Source organism: Peromyscus leucopus, chromosome 16_21 (genome assembly GCF_004664715.2).
Source record: "Peromyscus leucopus breed LL Stock chromosome 16_21, UCI_PerLeu_2.1, whole genome shotgun sequence".
NCBI lineage: Eukaryota > Metazoa > Chordata > Mammalia > Rodentia > Cricetidae > Peromyscus > Peromyscus leucopus.
Window position 1 is genome coordinate 59106618 of NC_051084.1, and position 19479 is coordinate 59126096.

At 43.4% G+C, this 19479-nt stretch overlaps 1 protein-coding gene across 3 annotated transcripts; it reads left to right on the forward strand.

Moving 5' to 3' along the window:
- Positions 1-898: 898 nt before the first annotated feature.
- Positions 899-18934, forward strand: Ogfrl1 (opioid growth factor receptor like 1). Of its 3 annotated transcripts, none has more exons than XM_037200138.1 (8): positions 899-1283; positions 5303-5389; positions 5545-5626; positions 8298-8376; positions 8480-8546; positions 8688-8833; positions 13542-14499; positions 14530-18934. In XM_037200138.1, the coding sequence occupies exons 1-7, from the start codon at positions 1026-1028 to the stop codon at positions 14206-14208; spliced, it is 1386 nt and encodes a 461-aa protein (XP_037056033.1). In that variant the 5' UTR covers positions 899-1025; the 3' UTR covers positions 14209-14499; positions 14530-18934. The 3 variants fall into 3 exon arrangements, with proteins under 3 accessions (XP_037056033.1, XP_028723836.1, XP_028723835.1); XM_028868003.2 differs by having other exon boundaries at positions 5548-5626; XM_028868002.2 differs by having other exon boundaries at positions 13542-18934.
- The last annotated feature ends 545 nt before the right edge of the window (positions 18935-19479 follow it).

Genomic DNA, 19479 nt, shown 5'->3' on the forward strand with positions numbered 1-19479 from the left:
TTCTGAGCACCAAACTCCCTGAGTGGGCCCAGGCAATGTTCCAGAGCAGAAAACAGTCCCGTCCAGACTCACGTGCAGGAAGAGGGCCCCAGCTTCATGAGATTTGTTTTACACTCTATCATTTTTCAGATTCTTTGGTTGTTATTTTGCCTTGAAGTACTCTTACGGAATGGTTCCCCTGAGAACCATGAGTCTGAACCCCCATGTAGAACCAGCCTATCTGTGGCACGGATTCTAGGATTCTGAGATTTTTTTTTTCTGCATAGAGCACACATGTGGAGTGGGTACTGTTAAAACTACTCATAGATGGAGTATGCTGGTCTAGTTCTTACTGCTCCTTTGTTTCAAGAGAAGTTTGCTCTTTGGCTGCGGTGACAGATAGCTCTGACTTTTACATAGACCGCAGGGACTCTAGGTGGCCCTAAGTACTGTTCCTGAAGCTTGGATTTCCTGTTTAGAGGGTGCCCTGTCACCATATTAGCTTTTGTCTTCTTCTGCTGCTGCGGCGGCGGCGGCGGAGCTCATTTGGCTTCCTCTTGGACCAGCCGGTGGGGGGCGGGGGTGTGGGCAGGACCCGACTGCTGATGGAGACACCTCCTTCCCCTCTCCGACCTGGGCGGGATCCATCTTCCCGCTTAGCGGGGAGGAGCCCCAAGGGGGCGGCTCCCGAGCCAGATGGGGCGGGGCAGCAGCTGACCCCTGTCCACTCCCGGGGACCGTGGAGGGAGGGAGGGAGGAAGGGAGGGAGGGGTGCGCGTCCCGGAGGAGCTGGTGGACCGCGCTCCGGAGTGGGGTTGGCACCTCGGGGGCGGGGCGGCGGCGGGATGGGCGGGCTGGGACGCGTGCGGCGGTGGCGGCGGCCCCGGGGCGCCCGGCTCCTCCCCGCCTGTGCGCTGGAGCGCCGGCGGCCGCGCTGAGCTGTGCGGCGCGGGCCGTGCGAGCTTGCCGCCGGCGCCCCGAGCGGAGCGCGGCCATGCCCGGGCCCTAGCGCGCTGCCGCAGCCCGCGCCCGCCGCCGCCTCTTCAATGGGCAACCTGCTCGGCGGGGTCAGCTTCCGCGAGCCCACCACCGTGGAGGACTGCGACTCCACCTGGCAGACCGACTCGGAGCCCGAGCCCGAGCCCGAGCCCGAGCCTGAGCAGCAGCCGGAGCCGGCGGGCGGTGGCGAGGGCCAGGAGCACGACGAACCCGAGCAGCCCGAGCAGCCTCCCGAGAGAACTGGAGGGCGGCCCCGAGCCAGCCCCGTGCCCGAGGACCATGCGGAGGCGGGGGGCGCCGAGCAGGTAAACGTGACCCCCCCGGACCCAGGGTGGGCCCGGCAGGGCTAAGCGCCCCGGCACCGGGGAGGGGACAGCGCGCGGCCCCCCAGGGATGCAGAGCGGGCGGGATGCTAGGCGTCTGTGGCCCGGGTACTCGACCTGGGGGAGCCTGCGGTGGCCAGGGTCGCCGGAGTGGATAGCTGCTGGCCCGGGGCCTTGCTGTGAGCACCATGGGGAAGTCCCCCAAGGCAAACCCCGACTCCACTAGGTGTTATCTTTGCCTCTGCAGCGCAGCTGGGTGATGCGAAGGTGGGGTGGGAGGAACTAACCTAAAAATAGAGGATTGTGAGGACCCGGCCGGTGCGTGTTATTGTTTGTTTAAAAAAAAAATTATTCAGAACAGGACGGAACTGCATTTGCCGAGCGGCCCCGCAGGCTCCCCCTCAGCGGGGGTCCACGGCCATTAAAAGTATTGCAGGAAGGCTCCTGTGCAAACTTAATATGTCTCCGTTCTTTTCCCCAAGAGAGACCTTTCAACGACTTCAAGACATTCCTTAAACATTTTGTTTCACCCAGAAGACTTGTTGATCCAACCAAGCTTAAGTCAGTTGACCAATACAGTTAGGCAGGGAGGTTAAAGGAGAGAGAGAGATGATGTCCCCTAACCTCATGGCTTTAGAAACTTTTAAATGGAGGAACTGTATTTTTTAAAGAAGTCTGCAGTAGGTTTAAGGTTGGTGGTTCTGTATTAGGACTCCACTTAAGGGGAAATGGAGTCCAAAGTCCGATGTGACTTTAGAGGAAGCAACACCTTTCAAGGAAGTCAAAGTCTTCCTTATGGGAGGTAATTGCGCATGTTACTGAAATGGCATGCAATTTCGGGGTGTGTGCATGCCATTTTCATTCTCCATTTTGGAGAATTGTGAGCCTTCCAGAGAGACTCTTGCCCAGAGCATAAAAGGAAAGATGCAAACCTAAGTATGTCTGTCGCCAAAGAGAGCGCCCTTGGTCCTGATGGGTGGGATCCGGGCCATCCTTCCCTTGTGCTCTGGTTTGCATTCCGCATTGTGTGATCAACCCTGAGACAGTATTGTGTGCCATATTTCAGTGTTTTATCTTTCCATGTGTCTTTCAAGTAAGTAGCCGTCGGCGGAAGTTTGGAATATTAAAAAAAAAACAAAAACAAAACAGGTAAATAATCTAATGAACTAGGTCAGTCTATGTAAAATAGTGTGATAACATTTCAGCCAAGGCTCCCCAACCTGAGTAAATAGTAGACCACCTCTTAATGGTTACTTCTTCCCCCAGTAAGTACCGCCAAACTTCTTAAATACTATTTTATGTTTTAACTCCTCACCCTGTTTGTTCCTTACTTGGAGCAGTCAGTTCTCTCTTTAAAGTAGGTTGCAGACTGGCTTCTCGCCAGTCTGGGTAGTCTGCTTGGGTAGACTTTGCTGCCATCCATCTCTCTGTAAACATTAGACAAAGGATGGTACCATTAACTGAGATGAGGAAGCCTGGGGCGGAAGATGCTTCAGCCATTAAGTCAAGTCTTTATCTTAAGTTTTCCATCCTATTAGACATCCAAGTGGGATTGTAGAGTAGTTAATGTTATCTATAAATAGATAGTCAGCCTAGAATTGGAGCTGTAGGCGGGCATTTAGGATTAGTTGTACTTCAAAATCAGTGCTCTTAGGTAAGAAGTCATCAGGGAGTCATGAGGGATGAGGACAGACCTTCTCTGGACCAGTGGTTCCCAACCTTCCTAATGTTGCGACCCTTTAATACAGTTCCTCATGTTGTGGGGACTCCCGACGATGAAATTATGTCATTGCTACTTCATAACTGTAATTTTGCTATGAATCCCAATGTAAATATCTGATAATGCAGGATATCTGATATGCATCCCCTATGAAAGGGTCGTGACCCACAGGTTGAGAACCACTGCTGTATACAAAGGTGATTCAGAGGAGGAGCCAAAAAAAGGGGACCAGTGACACCGGAACAAGACTGGAGAGTGTGGTGTTCTGACAGCCAAGTGCTAACATTGCTTCTGGGGGCAGGGCCTTAAGGGGTCCAGTGTTGCTGGGAAGTCATCTGGGATGATCACTGAGACGTGATCTGACCAGACAGAGATTTGAAAAGTTCCTAATAGTCCCAATTTAATGCGATGCTGTGGGCAGAGCCTTATTTAGGTCATGGGGTGGGCTCTAGAAGGATAGAGAGTATGCGTAATTCTCTGGTGATGATTTGCTTCAAAGGGGAGCGGAGGCGTGGTCTGTACTTGGGGTAGACTTGGGTCGATTGAGATACGATGCCGAAGTTTGGAGAGACTATAGCGTGCTTGTTGGTTTCGGGAATGGTTAGGAAGAGGGAAGTTTTAAGGATGGTGGGGGGAGGAATGTCAGGCTAAGGTGCAGAATCCCCGCTGAGGAAGTCAGAGGCCAGGATACAGACTTGAACAGGACAGATGCTGGCGGGCTGAAGGATGCGATCATTTACGTGGCAGTCTTGGGGAACAGGCAGGCCATGAGTCATTATCTTCACAGATGATAAAACCAAGATTCAGCTAAGTGATTTGCTTAAAGGCCTCACAAATATTAAGGAGCAGAACCAAGACTCACCTTGGTCTCCTGGCTCCTGATCCTGGCTCGTTGATCTTTATGACAGGCTTTTCAAATTTCCCTCACTTCCATCGCGTTTAGCAGGCACTGAAACTGGTTCGGACCTAATTAGGCGGACAGGGACGCAGCTGGTCCTTGCGCCGTTACTGGGCTCTGAGCCTTGTTCAGTTCCTCTAAGCCCCAGCAACCTTGTTTCTAAGCTGCAGACACTAATGAGTGTCAGGCCAGGTATGTTGTGAGACTCAAGTGAAGAAATATACGTGGAAGTGTTTTGTAAATGGAAAAGGACTTTCTGCAAATGCAGGTGATGATTCATGTAGTTGTAGCTCGGGCTAAATAGATCCCGAAACTTGCGAGGCAGAGCTATTTTGAAAAGTGTGGCAAGAGCCAGCATTGAAGCTTTTCCTTGCTTATGTAACACGACAGTGTAGCTACCGTTAGACATCAGAGGATTTGGTGTTAAAGTATCTCTGTACTTGTAGTAAGAGTGAGAATCACACCACTTCAGAAATGTGTGAAAATTGCTTAGAAGGATGCCAGTCTGTCAACACAGAGAGAGGGTAGGAGAGGATGAGAGAAAGGATTTGGGGCCAGCTCTCTTAATGACTATTCATATTTGAACACCACAGTCTTCGCCATGTTCCATCTCACTGTCCTGCATGTCACTGGATGGCTAAAGGGTGCCAGACCCGCATCTTATCCATTGGAAATGGCATCCCAGAGGTGGCGGCACTTTGTAAGCAGCCCGAGTGAATTGCCACATACTTCAGTCAGTGTTCACTCCACCCCAGAGCTTTATCTCGCTTTGTGTATTTATCTCAAGTTTGCTGATTTATAGCCTATTGATCATTGAATGGGCGGACGATTATTCATGCCTTGTATGTTTGTTATGGTGCTTTGAAGGAATTTAGAAAGCTAATTTAGTTTAAAATCCTCCCTTCCTTTCATAAATATTTCTTGACTTCCAAGTGCAGCTCGGAGCTGCACATTTAATGAGAATCTTCTGTGTAGAATTGATTTACCAACTTAACCCTTTCATAGAATTATATAAAATAAGTTTGTCATAGGCTCCATTTCGCATCGGGTGAAACATGTTTTCACTTCATTCTGAGTGCTGTTCTGGATCAATACTGGTCCTTAGCATTTGCCCTCCAAAGGCGTTGAACGGTTTACTATTTAGTGAATTGAAAGTTTATTATTTAGTGATAGAGCTTAGGACATGGGTTTTTAATGCAAACAAGGAAGTTGTACCCATAAGCACTGTTCGTAAAGCATCATTGAAGAGACATAATAGTTTTCTCTAACTGAATGGATTGCCGATGTTCAGGGCTCTTTACGGATGTTGAGTGTTTTAGAGTTTGTTCTGGAACTTTCTGAGTATCCTTCTTTGTGTAAGTGGAGTTTCACTCTGTGTCTTAGGGTGGTGATCCCACAGAAGCCACTGCCAAACCAAAGAGGAGCTTCTATGCTGCGAGGGATTTGTACAAATACCGACATCAGTACCCAGTAAGACAACGGGATGCTTTCCCCCCTTAAATGTAAACTCTTGTCTTTCTGTTTTTCTGATTTTACTCCGCTGGTAAGAAAACATGTCAGGAGGGTCCTTGTGCCTTTTTGTGTGTGTTTCCATACACTGGAGATTAATTTATCTTTTCCTTTAGCAGAACTTCAAAGATATCCGATATCAAAATGACTTGAGCAACCTTCGCTTTTATAAGAATAAAATTCCGTTTAAGCCAGATGGTGAGTAAGCCACCTTGGTAAAAAGCAAAGGTTAAGTACTCGCAGATACCTGGGTGTTCTTTCCTTATTCTGGACTTGGTGTATTCTTGCTGCACTCGTGGGTGGGCTTTGTTCACTTTGTTTTGCCTTGCCATGCAGGCTGATGTATCTGTCCCTAGAGCCCAGGGTTTTAGAGTTGTGGCCATCCATTCAGTGAACTGTGGAGAGATAGATATTAGTTAGCTCTACCATCTCATTATCTGTGTGTCATGGCTGTCACTGAAAAGGTTGTAGGGGAAGGTGTTTTGTTTGGTTGGTGTAGTTTAGTTTTGTGTTTTTGTTTTTTATTTTTGTTTCGTTTTGTCTTTAGACTTTTGGTGTGAGTGTGAGCAGAGAAGAGGAGGGATTTGTAGAGCCATATAATCTAAAACGATTAGATTTTGAAGGGGGTTGCATTCAGCTTTTTGATCTTTAAGATGCGCTAACTGGGATTTGAAGCCTAAATGACTGACTTGCTGGGTCACTAAATTGATTTTAGAGGGGGACTAAGTTCCAGTGTCCACTGTTCCTTCTGCTGTGCCAGACCTAGAAATTATTTAGAATGTTAGTAAAGATATTGTTGGTGTCTAGAATTACCTTTGCCCCTCTTCAAAGGTAAGGCTTGGGAAACTACAGCAACCCCAATTCAAACCCTGCCAACTAAATGTGCCTCCTCCACAACGGCACAACCTCCCTCATAGCATAGGAGCTTTCCCAAACCCATAATGAAAATTCACAGTTGCCATGGTAATTTGATTACGAACTTGTCAGCCAAAAAAATGAGGCAGCACACTGGGCCTCTCAGTGGGTATCTGAATTGTGTATAGGCAAAGCAGGAGGCAGATTCTCCTTAGAGGTTTAGTGTGTGAGGTGACCAAATCATCCTGATTCTTGTCATTTGTTCTCAGTGAAAACTGAATGACATTCCTAGTAGTATGAGTCAGCTAGTGAAGGTCCTAGATCTGCGGTTCTCAACCTGTATAGGTCATGACGACCCTTTCACGGGGGTCGCCTAAGACCATCGGAAAACACAGATGTTTACATTAAGATTCATAACAGTAGCAAACTCATGGTTATGAAGTAGCAACAATAATAATGTTATGGTTGGGGCGTCACCACAACATGAGGAACTGTATTAAAGGGTCGCGGCACTAGGAAGGTTGAGAACAACACTGTCCTAGACTGTAAGCTGTGCTGGCTAGATTTATGTTAACTGATACAAGCTGGAGTCATTTGTGAAGAGGGAGCCTTGATTGAGAAAATGCACTCCTCGGATTGGCCTGTGGGAAAGCCTAGGGCAGTTTCTTGATTGATGACTACCTCCCTAGGGGCCGTGGATGGTATAAGATATCAAGAGTACAAGCAAGCCATGGGAAACAATCTGGTAAACAGTATTCCTCCGTGGCCTCTGCGTCAGCTCCTGCCTGGAGTTCTTACCCTAACGTCAGTTCAGTTATGGGCTCTGATGTGGAGGTGTGAGTGAAATAAGCCCTATCCTCCGTGTGTTGCTTCTGGTCCTAGTATTGGTCTCAGCAATCGGAACCCTAAGACGTAAGCCTTTCGGAGTGTTAGGGTCTTGGGTGATTAAGTTGGAAGGGAGCTCATGACTGGGTGTGGTTTTGGGGAGTCCTGACAGGATGCCCTGGGGAGCCTTGCCCAAATGGCCAAATCCAATTCTCTTCAACTGTTTGGTGTCCCAGAAGTCTGGAGGCAAACCTGTGGGCATAGACGCAGTTGTATTTACCACTGTTGAAAAAAAAAAAAAAAAAAAAAGCAGGGGAAAAGATGACCCCAGCGTGTTAAACCTATGGCGTGATTCAATGCAACTTTTCCCACTTCCTGCGAGGGGCCTTAGTGATCTTTGAGGAAACAAGAATGAGATGAGTTGTGGGTTTTGTTTGTTTGTTTGGTGTTTTTTTTTTTTTTTTTCCTGTAAGATTAGCTAACTGGCCAATTATAAGAACCATGACAGGCTTGGGAATCAAGAGGATTTTATTAAGTTCTTAGAGGAGAACATGGGCTATATAAAAGGGCTTACTTTCTGCCCGCACAAAGACGTGTGTTCTCTCCTAGGCTGCTTTGTTACTAGTGTGAGACTCTGAAGAAATTTTTATTATTATCATTATTAATAATTTGCTAGTTTACAGCTTTGAACAAATATACCACTTAACAGCATTGTTTTTTCTGGTAATTATTTTTTTGTTAGTCATACGGAGATGATAATGCTGTTTGGAATAGTTTTTCTGCACAGAGGCAGATAGCAACTATGTTAGGCTTTGCAGAATAGTCCATTGTAACACTCAAGTCTGTGTTGTACTAAAAAACAGCTGTGGACAGTATATAAATGGTGTGCTCGCCTATGTTCCAATAAAACTTTATTTACAAAATGATCCTTAGCCCATCACTTGCCATCCTCTGCTTTAGAGTACATTGCCCAGTACAGAGTTTTGTAATTTGAGGTGCTGCTATTTTTTTTTTTAAATTAGGCTTATTACATTACAGAGTATATGGCATAGTATTCTTCTTTTAGGGGTGTTCTTGTGTGTTGTTTTTAAGCTAAATGTTTTAATATAGAACTCAAGTGACTTGTATGTTCAAATGCTATCACCATGTTTTCAATGAATGGTTCATTTTCTAAATATTTACTGTTTAGGTGTTTACATTGAAGAGGTTCTAAATAAATGGAAAGGAGACTATGAGAAGCTGGAACACAACCACACTTACATTCAGTGGTCAGTAAAATGTTCTCTACCTTGAACCGTGTCCTGTTTAATCGTGTGTTCTCAAGACAATGTCAATTGAAAATTTTTATTCTATTTTTTTTAAACAAACTAGGCTCTTTCCCCTGAGAGAACAAGGCTTGAACTTTTATGCTAAAGAATTAACTACATATGAAATTGAGGTAATGCAAGCTCAATTCATCTTACATGAGGTAGCCAAATAATATCTTTATAATATTATAAAGTATATAATAATTACTTCATTGTCTTGATAGCTACTGAGTCATTTCAAGTGACTTTTTTTTCTCCCCTTCTTATATTAGGAATTCAAAAAAACAAAAGAAGCAATCAGAAGATTCCTCTTGGCTTATAAAATGATGCTAGAATTTTTTGGAATAAAGCTGATTGATAAAACTGGAAATGTTGCTCGGGCTGTAAATTGGCAAGAAAGATTTCAACATCTGAATGAGTAAGTGGAGCTTTAATGGTAAGCCAGTGGCCTTTTCCTGTGACCCCATTCTCCGCAAAGTAGGAATAGATAGCCATCGGACCCAGGGCTGGCTAGCTGCCGGACATAGGACTAGCTAGCTGTTGGACATTGAAATAGCTTCTCATTGGGCAAGGACAAGCTAACTGTCGGGCATAGAACTAGTTAGACATTGGGCATAGGAGCAGCTAGCCATTGGGCATAGGGATGGCTAGACATTGGATATAGGACTACTAGATGTTGGGCATCGAAATAGGAATCAAAATCCAGTCAGAAATGCGTTTATTCCTTCTTGTCCATTCTAAAGGCCAGCACAGAAACTCTGAAGGACAAATTCTACATAGAGCATTGGCTATTCTGCTCCAGAGCAGTCTCTTCCTGAACCCTCTGCCTGCAGCCAAATGTGGCTTTTCTTGGTCTATACGCCACATTTCAGGGAGTTTATAGTTATTGCTTGCTTGTAGTTTTTCATGTATTCTCTCCTAGGCTATAGGCTGCTTGCAGTACAAATTGTCTCTAATATCTTCATGCATGCAGACGTCTTAGATTAAATTCGTGACTAAGGTCTATGATGTATAAAAATGGTTTCAAGCAATGTGGCCATACTTCTAACTAAAACAGAGGAAAAGTTATCTTTATGAGTTATGGAAAAGACAAGTACTCATTTCTGGTTAATTCCAAAATGTATAAAGGAAAATTCATCAGCTTCCTTGGATGAGTTTAGCTGTACTCTTTTGCTTGACTGTGTATAATGGTAATTAATACTTATAACCAAAGTTTTGTTTTAAAAATATTCATATGCACCCTGTTTTTTTTTTCCGTTTTTAATTATAGAGTGACTTATGAGTACTGGACTATAAAACCAACAATTTTAAGAAACTTTTTTTAGCACCTTGTAATTAGCTGAACTGGGCAAGTATTAAGGAAAAAAAGAACTAACATAAGTGATTTCTCTTTGGCAAAAACAATCAGAGTCTTGGCACCAGCTCTTTAAATTTTTCGCATCTTTCTAGAATTTACCCTTGCTTTGGTAAAAGGAGTAGAACTCTTAGTGTTGGGGCATCTTTTTCCTTTGTTGTAAAGTTAACACTGTTAAAATAGCAGCTTCTGTTAGTGCCTTGCAAATATGGGCATGAAATTTTACAGTCCTGACTGGAGACCCGTCAACTTAGCACTGGGGTTAAGTTTGACACATAAGTCTGTTTAAAGCGCAGACATGTATGCCTCTGCCTGTGTAATGCAGACAACCGTGTCTGGATGGTTTCTAAGGCAACTTTGTCACACTGTTGGAGAAAACTGTATGCAAGTCAGCCTTAGCAGAAAGTGATCACACCTCACTGTGTGTGTGCGCGCGCACTCGCCGCTGTCGTTTTTGTTTGGAATGACAGTCTGGCTTGGCACATTGCTGTTGAAGTTATAAATCCTGGACAGAATATGATCAAAGGCTTAAATCCTCCCCAGGGTATCACTGTCAGCTCTTTTCATTTATAGCCAAAAAACAGAGCCCTTGCTGAAGGCTTGATTTAATTAGGCTGTCTCTCCGCCTCAGTTGGAGGAATGGCCCGAATTCACAGCCTTTCCACTCCGTTCCACCTAGCAACTGCTCCTCCTGTCATCCAGTGCCTCTCTGCTCTCCCAGCTCTGGATGAACTCTCCTAGGGGAAAAAAAGATTTAAAAAATTTGAACAAAACATTTTATGTGTATATGTGTATGCCACATATGTGCAGATGCCTGCGGAAGTCAGAAGACCAGTGGGACTGGTATTCCAGGCAGTGGTGAACTGCCTCATGTGGGTGCAGTTCTGGAACCAAGTCTGGATTCTCTGCAAGACTTTTTGAGACACGGTCTCCGAGTCCAGGCTGACTTCAAATTTGCCATCCTCCAGGCACCGTTTTCTGAATCCTGGGATGTCAGACACATGCCGCTGCAACTTCCGCCTGCCAAAAGGTCTTATTGATTGTGTTTGAGCAAATGATGTGGAATGACGTAAACATATATCCTCTCATTTTCATTTGGATTCTTCTGTGATTTATTCTTAAATTTCACCGCTTATATGTGATTGAAGCCGAGTGGCATCTTGAACTTTTTAGAATAGGCCGGGGCTTGGTTGTATTTATAGCTCAGTGGAGGAAAACTGTTTAATCAGAGTAACACAAAGTAACATTGAGTGAACAAGTGACCGTGATAAAATATGGTGGTGAAACACGTTCAGGCATGAAAGTATAGATCTGCAGATCCACCACCAAGATGCTGTTCAGGTCATGTTTGCAGTGAGCTATACTGAGTCTTGTTTGGGGTTGTATTTCCCTCCTGTGTTCTGTCTTTACCTATCCAGTCTTCAGGCAGAATCAGCCCCGCCCTTCTGTCTGTACAGCAGCCTTTTCTCCGTTCCCTGGTGTTTCAGGTTTTGTCCATAAGTTCTTTCAGTTTCAGAACTCTACATTAATGTGACAGCTACATCAACCCTGTTGTTAGTGGTATGGCTCCTTAATGTCACCCCAGTCACATTGTCTCAAAGCACAATTTAAACTGTAGAGTTGAGGCTGGAGAGATGACTCAGTGGTTAAGAGCAGTTACTGCCCTTGCAGAGGACCCGGGTGTGGGTCCCAGCACCCATGTGGGATCTCACTGCCTACAGCTCCAGCTCCTGAGAAATCTGGTACCCTCTTCTCACTTCCCGTGACTCCTGCACACACATGATGCATATAAACTTACACAGGGACACACACAGCCACATTAATGAGCTTTTAAAAAAATCAGATATTACAGATTCATAACACTCAGACATATGTCTTAAGTTTTACCTTTCAGATTAAAAAAAATTAAATTTTAAAATAATATTTTTGGGACATACATCCAAAAGGATGGAGATAATAAAATTTGTGTGGTTTATCTATCCCAGAATTTGGTTAGCTCAGATAATTAAGATTTTTATTTTGTCTGTATTTTCTCATTGAAATATAAGACCTATTAAGATCATGGAATTGCATACTTCTGTGTCTCAAATAATTTGACAGCATTCCCAGATGATTAGGTAATTATTTCTAATAAAAAACTCAAGCACTTTTGGAAGCTGGGGCAGATACGTGTAGTGCTTTCCAGAAAGTCTGACGTCTGTTCTGACACAGGGTTTAGGGTGTTAGCAGTGAGTGCTTGACTTCTGGTTCTGTTAATTTGGGGTCAACGCATACCTGACCTGTTACTGTCAGACGTGGCTCTGTCATGGGGGACCTGACGGGTTTGTCCAGGTGTGTGCATGAAGGCAAGTGTGGTCAGCTGAACAAGGCAGGGGAGGTCGTCGGTTATGACCTGTGACAAATTTGGAAAGCGCCAATCCAAGAATGGCCTCGGTTTTGAAATTTAAAAAAGTCTAAGTGTCTATCACGTGGGAGAAATGTGTGCTTGGAATTGGGGCTGTTATGAGTAAGATTTAAAGCTTTTTAATAAGGGAAGGGAAGGTGAGGATGGAAAAGACGGAAGAAATAGGTGAAGCCGAGTGCAGATAGTGTTCCTCGGTGCCAAATCCTGTCTCAGTAGATGGTAGTAGTAATAGTAACGCTAAGAGCTGAGGGTGGTGGGTGAGACATGCTTCTAATCCCAGCCCTGGGGAAGTGAAGACAGCAGGTCCCTAGGGGTCACTGGCCAACTGGCCTCGCCTCCAGGAGGCCAGTGAGAGGCCCTGTCTCAAAAGACAAGGAGAGTAGTGACAGAGAAACAGTGGCAGAGAACACAGATGTACATGTCTGTATACTCACTCACACATGCACCTGTGCACACACGAACACACATGCACACCACATAGTCCTACATAATGTCCACTATTTCCTGAGTCTGTCCATGTCTCTCGTTTGTGTCATCGCCTTTGATTTTTACAACAGTGCAGTGAAGAGTGTGGGCCCTTTCCCCCATTTTACAGATGGAAACACAGAGGCTTAGATGGGCATTGTCATTTCTCACTGCGATTGAGTCACAAAGCCAGGGTGTGACAGGCTAGGAGGCCCGTACTCTGCCAACAGCTAAGGCAGTTTCTCTCAAGTCAGTTCTGCTTCTTCCGTCACAATTGGCCGAGCCAGATAGCGGGACCGAGCGCTGCCCTCCTTGTGACTTATCCTATCTGGACCGCTTCTGCTGGCCGGTTGGTGCTGTTAGTTACCGTTCAGCTGTTCGCCGGTGCATCTCTGCACCTGGCTTTAGCCCTGGCTGCCTGTGATGAGTAGCATACGTCCATGATGTTGCAAGCGCGGAAGGGGCCCGTGGCTGCCTGACATCACAGATTGCACAGAGCCCTTTATGCGTACTCTGTTTTGTTCCTGTAGATAGACATCCAGGATGAGGTTTATCAGTTAGACAGGGTAAGAGACAACGATAACCAGTGATAAAGCAGAGCTGTTAAAACATGACCCTAGTAAGAGTTCCCTGCATGTGTCTTCTTGGTTTGTACCATCCTTACTTCTCAGGGTGATATCAGCTAACCTGATGCTTGGCTGTTTGTGCAGGCTGCTCTTGTAGATAGATCACTGGTCCCCAGATCCATTAATAAACAAGGTAGCACCAGCGAGGATACATTCAATCCCAGTGTATTTTCCTAAAGAGTCTTTTAAAGAGGGAGTTTGTTTTTACCTTGGAGTTTCACATAGGTTCTGTTACACCAAGGCCTCGGAGTTAAACGCATTCTATTTTCTCTTTCAGGTCCCAGCACAACTATTTAAGAATTACACGGATTCTGAAAAGCCTTGGTGAGCTTGGGTACGAGAGTTTTAAATCTCCTCTCGTAAAATTTATTCTCCACGAGGCTCTGGTGGAGAACACTATTCCCAATATTAGGCAGAGTGCTCTGGAGTATTTTGTTTATACAATTAGAGACAGAAGAGAGAGGAGAAAGCTCCTGCGCTTTGCCCAAAAACATTACATCCCGTCAGAGAATTTCATCTGGGGACCGCCTAGAAAAGAACAGCCAGAGCGAAGCAAAGCCCAGAAAATGCCCACTCTGCCCACTTCGGGTTCGAACAGTCAAACTTCCGTGTACAAGAAATCCAAGGACTCCAAAAATTCCTCAGTAGCTATTCACCCAAATAGCAAAACTGTGGAAGAAAAAAAGGGACCGTCTAGAGAGGCTGGGGAGGAGACCAGCAAGCCAAGCCCCGAGTCCCACAGTGAAGATGCCACCCCAGGAAACCCAGAGAAAGAGGGTGCTGGCGAAGAGTCGGATTCTCCACCCGAGAAAACAGTTCCTGATGCCGCAGGGAAAGGGGAGTGTCCAACTTCCCCTGAAAACGCCAGAGACGGGGAAAGCCAGAGCAAAGACTTGGAAAGTCCTGAAAACACCAGTTGCCACGATGAGGTGGTGTCCCAGTGAAGTGTCACAGACCACACATCAGTTCCGGTGAAGGAAGTGAAAAACTACTGTCTAATTCATCCTGAAGGACAGAGATGAGGTCACGTTTGAAATGTCAGCCATCTGTGACTTTCGGCCGTCAGCCCTGTGTTCTTGTTTTTATTTTGGATGACGGTGAAAATGGATATTTAATAAGAAGTTTTTTAAGACCAGATCCAATAAAAGAATATATTTAGGATGCGTTTCCAAAATCTGTACAACAGTCGTCACTTTGCAAATATTTTCAAGTTATCTAGAACGAATCGAGTAGCATTCGGCACTCAACCGGTTCTCTGGAGAGATTTCGGTACTCAGCCGGTTCTCTGGAGAGATTCCGTGCGGAAATGGAGCCCCTCTCTTGACGCATCGCCCCTGACTTTTAGATTCGTTTTGAAGTTGGAAGGATGAAGTTGGGTCTCCTCAAATGTTGCAGCACCTCAGTGTTCTTAGCTCGGGTTTCTGCAGTGGCTGCGGTTCCCACTTGTCCGCCATCCTGTTTTGTCCCCCTTCCTCTTCTGGCTTGAACCACCATCATGGTCGGCTCCCGTGAGTTTTCTAGTACACATTAGGACCCTCTCCTATGCCGACGTCCAGGTGGAAGACAGGGACATCTTTAAGAGTCTGATTTCAAGATTTTTTTCTTTAAGGTTTAGAATAATAAAAATATTTTCAGTATTAATTGCTTAGAAAAGATTTGTATATGTATGTGAAAAAATATAGGACAAAAGTAGACTTTGGCTTTTTTTTTTATTTTTTTTTGGCTGTTCTATACAAAATTGGTGGTTGATTATGGATGCAAATTACTGAGGAGTGTTTTTTTTTTCTTTAAATCACAAAATTACTCATTTTTTAAAAAGATGTCTCCTCACACTGTCAACGAACACTTTTGTCTTTTGAGCCATTAGTGTATTGATGCCATGAGCATTATGGGATTCCTGATGTTACTACTCCACAGAGTCTGTGTGTGTGTGTGTGTGTGTGTGTGTGTGTGTGTGTGTGCGCGTGCGTGTGCATATTTAGTTTGTCATTTTGGACCTGAGAACAGTTTGCAGTTACATACATTCACTTTTAATAAGTACTAGATATATTGCATCACATTGGCTAAAAGTTTTATTGTGTACAGTTGTTGCTAATTATTACAGATCTGAAGACAATCAGAAACACTGTGATGGGGACTTTAGAACATTCATACGAACACAGACAAAGCAATGAACAGAGAATATTTTTACTTGTTTTTATTTAGCAAGGAATTGACTTTTTAAAAATCTCTCTTTGGCTTTTAAGGAAAGTCCGGTGGTATTCTTTCATCACCACCCTCCTGCCCCAGGGAACTTTTGCTATTAACTCTTTCGAGCACACCTAACACATAATCATCTTGTTGGCTTTTTCCACCCACACATTCTGTGGTGATTCCTACAGAATACGCCTATCAATCGTGTGCTTTTAGAAATAAGATTTTATTGTTTTTAAATTTACACAACACAGCCCAGTTGCTTATTCCTGACTCTGTGTGTGTGTGTGTGTGTGTGTGTGTGTGTGTGTGTGTGTGTGTACATCCTAGTGGCACTGGTGTTGTGTATCATATCCCAGTAAGATAGGAAATGCTTCATCATTTAGTTACCACAATTCAACAGCTTTGGTTTGTTCCAGTCTGCACAGGGTCCAGGCATGAAAGAGGACTATTAAGTTAGGCTGAATTGTAGGGATATGATCAATTTAATTCAAAATACCTTAATTTTGCACACACAATGAAGCGTTCAGACCACTTTAAGGGCATTTAGTGTAAGAAACTTGGGATCAGGGGTACTTCAGAGATGTCTCAGTGGTTCAGAGCATCGCTGCTTTTTCGAAGCCCGGGGTTCAGTTCCCAGCACCTGTACTGGGTGCAGTGGTTCACCACCGTCTCTAGTGCCAAGGGATCTGACTCCTTGTTCTGGCTTCCAGGGGAACTGCATGCATGTGGTGCACATACATACATGCACACACACACATATACATAAATAAGGTTTTTTTTAAAATATTAACGTGGGTCAGATACTAAAAATATTTTTAAAAAACAAAATACCAGAAGCTAATACAATCTGAATCACTTAGAAATTATGGTATACCAGAACCCTTAGAAATGAAAACACATAACAATTTAGATTTTAGACTATTATTCCTTATTAATTATTTTGTTAGCTTGTGCTGTTTAATTTCAGAATATTGAGTCCCAAGAGGAGAGCTCCCTGGCTTCCCTCTAAAATAGTGGCCTTTTCTCAACAATGGTTATTTAAACTTCATATTCATAAAGTGGCAATGTTTCCTACATTTAATCTGTAAATATCAGTGAGAATAACTCAGTGAAGATAAAGTTAAAGGAAGTCATTCCTTTTGCTAATAAAAATTGAACGTCTCGTTTTTTTTTCTATTAAGAGTACTTTGTACATTTAATAGTTTTTTAACATAAGATCTGTAGATGATGTATTTCTGAGTGTGTTAGATATCAAAAACCCCTCTGAATTTTACTTCTACGTTTTTGTGTTTTGCAAACTGCCATATGCTTACAGAAATTTACTAAAAAGCTGTTCCAGAAAATGCTGTATAGCATGGCCAAATAGCTAACCGCATGGCTAAGCATCCATAGGTGTTCTCGTATGGTCTTTGTTATGCCATGGGCTGTAAGGATGCTAAGTGTTGGCTGTTGATAAAACTACATCTCACAGCAAATAGATGTCATATTGCTTGATGAGCCTAGTGCATTTCTAATATTTTTTTGCTTTCATATTTCAGAGGAGAAAATATATGTGAAGATATTTTGAAATACTGTAAAGTGACAAATAATTATATATTTCTGTATGGTGGAGATGTTTATGACATTAAGATTATTGTATCATTCTGCATTTTTGAGCTCATTCTTACAGGAAATTCTAAATAATTATGGTGGATGTAAAAAAAAAATCTATGTGCTTCCTCTAAATTAGGTCTAGTTGTCAGTTCTAAAATTACATGGTATAGTTTTATTTTGTTGTAAGTTTTGAGACTATACTTTTCGTTTTTAAGGAGAGAAAGTATATAACTCAGGAGTTACTAAGAAAGTTCTAAGTTTTTTTTCCTTTTTTGTTGTTACATATATAAATACATAAAGATGTAATAAAAACTTGTCACAGCCATGATGCTTTGTATCATGCTCTCCTGGTTATCACAGTTTACTAGGGATGAAGGTAGGATGGGGTAAGAAGGAAAAGAAACACAGTGAGGTAGTCCTTAAAAATATTTTGGTAAATGAACCTACATGCCAAATGGTTAAAAAAAAAAAAAAGTTAAATGAACAAAGAACATTTAGTTGATGGTTTTAAAGTCAAAGTTTCCCATTTATGATAAAGTGATTGAGTCAAGCAAATTTAAAACTATTCCCTGGGCACCTCTTAGGTCTGTGTTTTGTAAAGACAAGAAGAGCGTTTTCAAATCTTATAAATTACATGCACAGCTCTTTAATGACTATTTGGAATAAGATCCCTTGTTACAGGAGTATTGGTGAATAGTTGTTTTTATGTTTTCCCACTTAGAATAATTTCCTTTGCCTTTCAGTGTACATACGTGTGTGTGTGTGTGTGTGTGTGTGTGTGTGTGTGTGTATGCACATGTGCGCACACACCCACTAGGATGTGCTGAAATTTGACATGCTAGAATCATTCAAGGCAGGGGTAGTTTTAGAGGGAGATGGCTGGAGTGAGTGTTGGACCTAGGAACCTAGCAATGCACATCTACTCTTTCAGCATTGAGTTCGTAATGTTTATTGCAGGAACAGATTTGTGTGGGAAATTTCTAGGGTGACAGTGAGTACTACCCTGCCTCCTGCATTGTTCTAGTGAGCCAACCCACCCAGCAGATTGTGTTTCAGGGACAGGCTGCTTTTAGAAATCTCATTATTGAAATTAATAATATAGTTCTACTATGAATGCCTAGAGGTTTCAGATGTGCCTTAATGGAAGTAAAAGGTTTTCTTTCAGAAGTTGACATTACTATCTCATTGTAAACTCTTGTCATGAGTGTAAGTCATGTTAATCAAATTTAAGTTGGTGCTTTTATCATTTTGGAGAGATTACCACTTCATGACAAGAGCACCAATTCTGAAAGTATATTCACCCCAGTATTCAACAGTATGTCACCTTTGCATAAAGGGTTCAGAGAAGCCACGATTCACCTGTGTTATTGTGTTATTTTTATGTTTCTCGGTTCTTTTACATGCTGGCTCACTGAAGCATCCTTTGGTTGCTGCAAGTCATAGCGATCTGTTTTACTTTCTGTTCTTGCATTCAGATGGCTACATAAAATGTAATGTTATTAGAGAAAGTCTCCATTCTAGTAGTCATTTCGAGGAGTCTGAAATTAGTTTGAAAAACCTTCATGTTACATCCTTAGTAGACACAATTTGAAGGCTTGTTCCTCATTTCCCCTAGGTTATATAAAGTATTCAGTGTCATATGCTTTTGCCAATTCTGTTGTGAAATTTATTGTTTTGGTTATTTGTGGAAAATAGCTTCCTTTTTTTTTCTTGAATTAAAGTTTTCATGTGGAAAACCTTGTGATGAACTTGTATTGTGACCCTAACCCTGGCTCTCTGGAAATGGAGTTCAGAGAAGGAGAGGTGGTTAAGAATTGCGTGGGCATTTTGGAAGACAGAGCAAGCCCCATTCATGGACATGGATTTGGGGGGGGGGGGCAGGTCTTCACAGGTGTAGTTGGATCATGAAGCTGTCCGACCTGTGACTTCTGATGCCCAGGGATGATAGGCCTCCTGGGACCCCATGCCCAATTTCAACCGGTGTTGTTTTTCACAGAATATTTGCTATAATTTATTTGCTACCATTTTATAGCAGTTTAGAAATTATGAGCAAATGGGCATCTGCTATATAAACTACTTCTATCATTATATCTCTCCTGGTAGACACTAAAATATCACCCTTCACCTTGGTTCTTTAATCAAATTTCTTTTCAGCTATTCTCCCATAGGCTTATTGTATTAGCCAGGGTTCTCTAGAGAGCCAGAGCTTATAGAATATGTATATATTCTTATACGAGAACTTTTAGAATACATATATTCTGTTGATAGACAATGTTTGTCTACAAATTCCGTAGGTCCAAGAATCCTGTAGTTATCCAGTCCGTGAGGCTGGATCCCTCAGCTCGTCTTCAGTATACGCTGGACTCTGTAACACCAGTGAAGGAAGGGACTTGCTATCAAGAGCAAGCAGACCGAGAGTGAGCTTC

Coding starts and splice junctions, on each gene's coding strand:
- Ogfrl1 (XM_028868002.2), top strand. CDS start 1,026: ATGGGCAACCTGCTCGGCGGGGTCAGCTTCCGCGAGCCCACCACCGTG. Junction 1,284..5,302: donor AGGCGGGGGGCGCCGAGCAG/GTAAACGTGACC, acceptor TCTGTGTCTTAG/GGTGGTGATCCCACAGAAGC. Junction 5,390..5,544: donor AATACCGACATCAGTACCCA/GTAAGACAACGG, acceptor CTTTTCCTTTAG/CAGAACTTCAAAGATATCCG.